Below are 8,134 nucleotides of genomic sequence, written 5' to 3'. Positions count from 1 at the left end.
GTGTATATATATATATATATATATATATATATATATACATTGTGTGCCTCATGCAGCATTAAGAGTTTTAACTCTTCTTTCTTGCAATATAGGTGTCATTCAGCACCCTTGATCATAATTATATATAGAGGCAAATATGCAGATTAATTAAATACAGCAGCTTGAGTGTGATATACAATATATATATATTTTTCTTTGCCTTCTTTTGGACTTTTCCCTTTCTCCTTTCTGATGAAGTGCTATGCTTGAAACATTAAAAACTCTCTCTTTCCACTGAGCATCAAGCTAATATAATTCTTGTGAACATCCTTACGTTCGTTTTTTTTCTTTTTCTTTTTTTATTCATTTTTTTTAATTGTTTCTTCATTGAATTGACTACATATGTATGTATGTATGTATGTATGTATGTATGTCACTTCTGTTTTTTAATTATTATAAATCTTCCACTGAAGAGGGAGCCAGTTTCCATCAAAGAGACAAGGCTCCATCTTTGGGATGTAGTTAATACAGACAAATTCACATTTGGAACTTGAGAAAAGTCTTGCATATTTTTACTATTCCACTCACAGATTGGACTTGTAATGTATGAATCAGCCAGGTCAATTTCTCTTTCTGAAAATCCCAGTTTATCCAGATTCTCCTTTAAGCATTTACTAACAAAATCTAGCGATCTAATTATTGATAGGAATATGAACTCATAGTCTGGATATAGAAGCTGGAGGTATCAAAGCAGTTGTCCATAGATATTCTCTTTTTATTTGATTTTCAAAGAGATATTTATATATCTGCAGGGCAGCTAAGCTCTATGATGGCACATACCTTTACCCCTCTGTCCCAAACAATATCTGGCCTGTTATGCTTACATTTGACAGAAATTTTGATGGGAATATTCCAATATGCATGTGTGTACGTATGTATGTCATTATTCAGTTTTATTTCAAGATTTCTAGCCAATAGATAAATTGTGCAATATTATTTTGCTGCAAGAGGGGACTTCCAGCAGCCATATATTTAAGTCTGGTATAATATTCTTAGTTAACTCTATCTTTTTTCACAGCACCTTCATACAATGCTTTCATCAATGCCAAGGTGTTATTAGCAGATCTAGAGAGACTGTTAATGCCCAGGTTTTGGGTTTAAAGAACTGTTTTTTTGTGTTCAACAATCAAATACGAATATTACTTTTGGCCAAATTCCATTCATATCGCAATTGAAATAGTTCTTAACTCTAGATGTTTTCCTATGTTGATAACATTCTAAGCATAAAGCCGCAAAGAAACTTATGAGTTATTCTGGTATCTCAAGCAGTTGTAGAAGTTAATATGCAGCCATTAGGTTTTTGTAGCAAAAATGGTAATGGTTTTAATGTCAAAACGAACAGATTTACAGAATGACTGTCTTTGGAATATACTCTTTGAAATATTTATAACCTCAGAGATGGTTGCTCTGCTTTCAATTGTATGTGTGGGAATTGTTGTTCAGGTCTTTGTCAACCCCTCAATAGCAGCAACTAAGGTAGCAGGTATTTTCACCAAGTGCAGATACATCAACAGCCGTGAGTGGGGAATAGAGAAGAATGCTTTCCTAAAATCAAGCCATACTGTCACGAGGCTTCTCCAGTGCTTTTCTTTATTTCTAGAACATCCTCACAACCCTTTCTTTCCACCTGCCTGGTCATTAGTCACTAATGATTGTTTTACTCTTGTACATACACTTATACATACACACACACACACACATATTGTCGACCACACCTAAAAGAAGTTTGTTTGACTGCATGGCAAGTATTAACTTACTAACACATTACAATATGCTCCCAGACATATCGTATGAAAAAGACAAAGATTGACATAGCAGTAATAGTAGAGAAAGAGTCACTACTATATTTTTTCTGAATTAACAAGCTATAAACTAACTTTACTTAAACACACAGTATAGATCTCCCACCCCTCTTTCTTTCTTATGTCATCCTTACTGTGTTACTTACAAAACCTACACTAAAATACTTGTTCATTCAATTCTCATCAGAATGACAACATTCTGAAATTCTTTCCTCACCAATCTTACTGAGCTGTGACAATTCCACATACTGATCGTTGCTGTTTCTTTGTATTTAAATATAGAAATTGAAATGCTTACTTGAAACAAACATGAATTAATATTGTAAGAATGAGAAAGACAGCCGATATTCCACAGCCAATGTAAGATATCATAGACAAGAACGGATTAGTTATGTTGGTCTCATAGATATCCTGCAATAGAAAAAAAAAACATATTAGCTTCTCCTTCCCATCCCTTTTTCTATGTTAGTCAATATTTATATATGTGTTATATATGTGTATATATAATGTTGATGTTGAAGGTGAGGACTACAGTAAGCTGCATTAGGGATAGGATTAACCTAATCTTAGGTAACCCTAAGCTGCATTAGATACTATGTATTAGTGGGCTACCTTCTGTTGGATGTTCAATAGTTCTAGTATGAAGTTTCATTATCTTCATCTATAATATAAGTATTCTTTCTTGTCTTGAGGTTCACGGCCAAACGGCTGGGTGGATTCACGTGAAAAATGGCACACATGTGGAGACGGGTGTATAGATTGGAACGTGCTTTCTATTTTTCCTAGGCCCCATATTTACAGAGAAAATCGATTAAAACAACCTGCGTGCGTGTATGTGAGTGTGTGTCACTGAAGCCATTCATACATAAATAAACTGAATGATAAATTTCAGTTATCTCTCTCTCTCTCTCATATACACATACACCATCAACATTACTCTCTCTGTCGCGCACACCCCATCAAACATACTCACTCAAACACACACAGACATACGCATGCACATCAATTCTCCCCTCTCACCACAACTTCGAAAGAAGTTCAGTCATAAAACTGTCCATGTCTCTTCATTCGACGCCCACTTGAAAAGATCGCCTTCCCTTTTCACTTGTCTGGCCATTGATCGAGAGATAAAACACAAACCAACTCCTGCTAAATGCAAAAATCCCACCAAAAATACACACACAAACGGACATTTCATGTCTCAGTTTCTCTATGATTATACACGCATCGAAAACAATAGCTCTTACATACATTTTAATCTTCAACAGGTATGTATCAAATTCTATAAAATAAATTGTCTTTCTATAAGCATATAACAATTACTTATTCCATAGTTCACTTAGCTTTTCTCTTCACTTTTGTTAAATTGGATACGTCTGCTATTAATTCTTACATACAATTTTCCCATTAATTCTTACAGCTTCGTCAACTTCTTAACATAGTACACAGAATTCTCGCATTAATACAGTAGGGTGTTTTGAGGGAGATTTGGTTGCTATTTCTACCAAGTCTACCTACCATGTAGAGGTCTGAACTTATTTTTCATTCACAGATTTGCATTTCAAACATTTAACATAATCTTTTCCATAAATCAACTATCGTAAAAATTTTCTACCATGATCTCACATGCAATTACACTTTCTTTTAAAATTTTTACGGATAAAACTGCTTACAAAAATTGCGATTAATGTATAATTTCTTTCTATGTTCATAAGTAAATAAATCTTTTAATGATTAGACAGACGTCCAAACAGACCCGGTGGAAGTTGGCCGACCGTTGTATTCTTTCTTATCTTGAGGTTCACGGCCAAATGGCTGGGTAGATTCGTGTGAAAAATGGCACACATGTGGAGACGGGTGCATAGATTAGAACGTGCTTTCTATTTTTCCTAGCCCCCATACTTACAGAGAAAATCGATTAAAACAACCTGTGTGCGTGCGTGTATGTGAGTGTGTGTCACTGGAGCCATTCATACATATGTACATATTAATAAATAAATAAACTGAATGATAAATTTCAGTTATCTCTCTCTCTCTCTCATATACACATACACTATCAACATTACTCTCTCTGTCGTGCACACCCCATCAAACATACACACTCTCACACACAGACATACGCACGCACAACATCAATTCTCCCCTCTCACCACAGCTTCAAATGAAGTTCAGTCAAACTGTCCATGTCTCTTCATTCGCCGCCCACTTCAAAAGATTGCCTTTCCGTCCGGCCATTGATTGAGTGATAAAACACAAACCAGCTCCTGCTAAATGCAAAAATACACACACAAACGGACACTTCATGCCTTTCAGTTTCTCTATGATTATACACGTGTTGAAAGCAATAGGTATGTATCAATTTCTATAATATAAATTGTTTTTCTATAAGCATATAACAATTACTTATTCCATAGTTCACTTAGCTTTTCTCTTCACTTTTCTTCTCTTTCACATACCCCCCTCCCCCCCCACACACACATGCACGTCCATTTCATGTATCTTTCAATTTCTGCTCTCTGCAAATAGAATTTTTACGGATAAAACTGCTTACAAAAATTGCGATTAATGTATAATTTCTTTCTATGTTCATAATTAAATAAATCTTTTAATGATTAGACAGATGTCCAATAGAATAGCTCTCACAAACAGACTACATACAAATTTTTTATTCACAACTCCTGAAACCATTTTCTGACAGGAGGGGATGAAATCTTCATACAGCTGGAGGCTCCAATCGAAATGGAACACGAAATGATCAGAAACGCTGTTATAGATTATGCCTAACCAAAAACAATCACAGCCACATCATCCAAACAGACCGGGTGAAACCGGGTTTAGCTGGTAGTAATGTATATATGAGATGTAGCGGTAGAATGTGACACCAGTTCTTGAGTTCAAATTCACTGAAGGTATGTCTTAGTATATTTTATCAGTACAGTTGATTCAAGAGCTGCTACACTTAAACCATCTCTTAACTGAGATAGACTGATGATGTGTGCAGAAAGTACTTATTTCTTTCTCATTCACTTAACACTAGGAAAATGAAGATAATTCTTGATACTGTCATAACATCTTGGTGCTATAAGTTTTTTTTTAAAGAATATTTAACAATTAGTGGAGAGTGAGGAAATAGTTTATTTCAGAGATGTTTTGGTCATGGGTTACTAGAGATTGTCATTCATAACAAGATATGAATGACAGCCTTGTTGAGAGATTGTTCAGCTCAATTTGGGTCAATGTGATCAATGAATGTTTAGATGCAGAAATAAATGCACAATTAAAATTACTTTGGTAACAAAGCTAACAGAGATGAAAATAATAACAAAGACAAGAAGCAAATTGATTCAGTAATGTTCCTGTAGTAACGCCTGCGCATGTGTAGTCTTACGCATGCGTAGTCTTATGCATGCGTAGAATTAAACAAGCAAGCGTTTCCCGCTCAATTCATTCTCTTTCTCGCTGGCCAGCGATTGAGCATGGACGTGTGTTTAGAGCTGTCTCTACATCTTTCGGTCTTACACTCGACAGCTCGTTATTCTCACCTCTAAAGATGTATAACTAAAGATTTGCATGTTTTACCAAGTAAATAAATGTTGTTTAAGTTGTTTAGTCTGGAGTTCAGCGTTCCGTCTATTTCTTTAATTTTATAGTAGAAAGTCAGGTATACAATCTAAAGATGTATAACCCACTTTCTACTAAATTCCTAACAATACTGATAATGACTGGAACAACATCAGTGTCCTGGCTATTTAATCTCCAACCTTGTGATATCAAGTTACTGATGGAGTGAACTAACATACTGAATTTGTTCAATCATTCCTTTAGGCTAAACTATTTACCATAGATAGGAGTATGTTTTATTGTTGCAGGTAGCAGTGTTGTCATATAACAGGTACTGGATATACATGTATTATTGACATGACAGCCTCTGCTAGAGAAATACCACAAATGGGTAGAAAGATCTTGGAAGAGAATCATGAGGAGATCAAAGATTTAACATCTGAGTTGCAAACATGTTTTATGTGCTATGGAGATATAATATATATTAAATATGTCTTTATAAGTTACAATACCATTCAGATGGTTTCAACATGATAAACTTTAAAACTAGGGTAAATGACTTTCTGTTTCCATCCCTTTTATATCAAGGAAGAAGGAATACTCATGCATTTCATTAGGGATGGTAGTTTGGTACATCAAAACGACACCATCATTAGTTTAAATTTTTAAGTGACAGCAATAACAACAAGAGCAACTGTGACTTCTTACAATATATCGACTTCACATATTTACTCAAATATTCAACACAAAGTCCAGTAGATGTGTTAGTTAGACTTCTTTGAAATTATTAATGCATAGACATTACTGCCAAATTACAGGTAATTAACAAGATGCCATAATGTTACCAACCATTAGCAGGGCAAAACTTGTAAGATGGTTACAAGAACAAACTACTTTCTTTCCAGGTACATATCTGAATACATCACAGCCTTTTGATGACCATTTGGGTTCCTGTCCAGGTGATTCATCCCAATAAACACACCGTGGGTTGGTGGCATTCTGAAAAAAAAAATCAAAATCTTGTAATAATTCTGCTTGTCATTGCATTACTTAGCCTGTCAGTAACACTTTCACGAGACTAGAGAAAAAGTGGGAGAACGAAAAGAGAGATAGAGGAAAAGAGGGAGAGAGAAGCGTCCATGATGAGGTAGAGGAAATGTAATTATAATGCTTTCATGAAAGGAAAGAGAGGAGAAAAAGGAGAGAGAAAAATAGGATAAGGCAAAGAAAGAGGGAGAAGCATCCATGACATGAAGTTGGGGAACATAATATTTATTATATGGTTAAAACATTTAGTTGAAGGTATAATTTTTGCAGAGGGGTGATGTTCTGATGTTGAGGTTAAAGAAAGGCAGTGAGAGAGAGAGGGAGAAAGAGAGGAGAGAGAGGGGGGGGAGAGAGAGAGAGAGAGAGGGGGAAAGAGAGAGAGAAGATGATGATGATGGTGGTTGTGATGGTGGAGACTGGATCGTGAAAAGTGTATATTTTTGATTGAACCAGGATTTTTTTTATATCACCTATCACTTAACGCATGCACATAAATGCAATTCTGGGAAATATTCATGCTTATATACATGGCAAATATAGGCAATTAATAAAAAATTGTATCGTATGTGCAGGATATTTTTTTTATGGGAAAAATGGAAAAATATGAGTGAATATTATTTATGAGTGCTGTATACTAAGTCTATAAAATTGTGCATAAAGTATTTAAAGTGTATATAAGTGCATTAAGTAATCATCATATTTCAATTCCTTTCACTTTTCAATGAGTAGCAGATGAGCAACTGTCTTTCCATAGAGATACAAAACAGGCCACACTTCCAAGTTTTTGGATAAAGTTTTCAGAAATAACCTGATAGGTTTACCATTAATTCTGTGAAATATTAATGAGTCCCACTAGTTACAATAAATTAATGAACTTACTTTGTAATTAAAATGCATGTAATTATAATGTGTTATTGTTAGTTTAACTAACAAAACATCAGCACAGACTATGGTCTTCAATGTTTGGTTGTTATTGACCTGCCTCCCACATCACTGTTTGTGATGTGGGTTAAGTGACCATTCCATATCATTTATAAATCTATGTATTTTCTCATAATTTTCATTCTATCACCATAACAATAGAAGAAGGAAGCGTTGGATGATGTAGTTCTAGAAATATTTTATGAAATATAAAATGGTATGATGTTCACGGCTGGAATGTGTTTCATGTTAAGTCAACTGGATCAGAAATGGCATGAAGATGAAGAACAGCAGTGAGTACTGCATGGAAATCCAAAGACATTCACACTGAAAATACACAGCCACCAGTCACCATCAAAATAGGCAATATACAAATGTACAAAACCAATATACTAGTGATACTAAAATAAAACAGTTAACCCGAAACATTTTCTTGGAATTTTGAAAAAAATACTTCCACCATTATAAACATATACTAAGTTATAACGCTTACCACAAAGACAGTAATAGTGGGTAATGCAAGCTGTGGTTTTTGAAAAAGCTCCAAGAGATAATAATTCCTATTGTAATTGAAGGTTATTTATAATTCATATTTTATAGTACAATCATCATCATCATCATCATCATCATCGTTTAACGTCCGCCTTCCATGCTAGCATGGGTTGGATGGTTTGACTGAGGACTGGTGAAACCGGATGGCAACACCAGGCTCCAATCTAATTTGGCAGAGTTTCTACAGCTGGATGCCCTTCCTAACGCCAACC

General features: G+C 34.9%; 1 protein-coding gene across 1 annotated transcript in view; it reads right to left on the bottom strand.

Annotated features, from left to right (window-relative positions):
• Positions 1-8,134, bottom strand: part of LOC106882179 (adhesion G-protein coupled receptor G6) — a 56,403-nt gene that overhangs the window by 16,946 nt on the left and 31,323 nt on the right. The window contains exons 6-7 of the mRNA XM_014932766.2: positions 6,252-6,401; positions 2,140-2,252 (exon numbers count right to left, since the gene is read on the bottom strand). Of these exons, the coding sequence (XP_014788252.2) occupies positions 2,140-2,252; positions 6,252-6,401 (263 nt within the window). The remainder of the gene's footprint in view (positions 1-2,139; positions 2,253-6,251; positions 6,402-8,134) is intronic.

Source organism: Octopus bimaculoides, unplaced genomic scaffold, assembly GCF_001194135.2.
Source record: "Octopus bimaculoides isolate UCB-OBI-ISO-001 unplaced genomic scaffold, ASM119413v2 Scaffold_193896, whole genome shotgun sequence".
Taxonomy (NCBI): domain Eukaryota; kingdom Metazoa; phylum Mollusca; class Cephalopoda; order Octopoda; family Octopodidae; genus Octopus; species Octopus bimaculoides.
The sequence above is the reverse complement of the archived record's forward strand: the minus strand, read 5'-3'. Positions and strand labels throughout refer to the sequence as shown.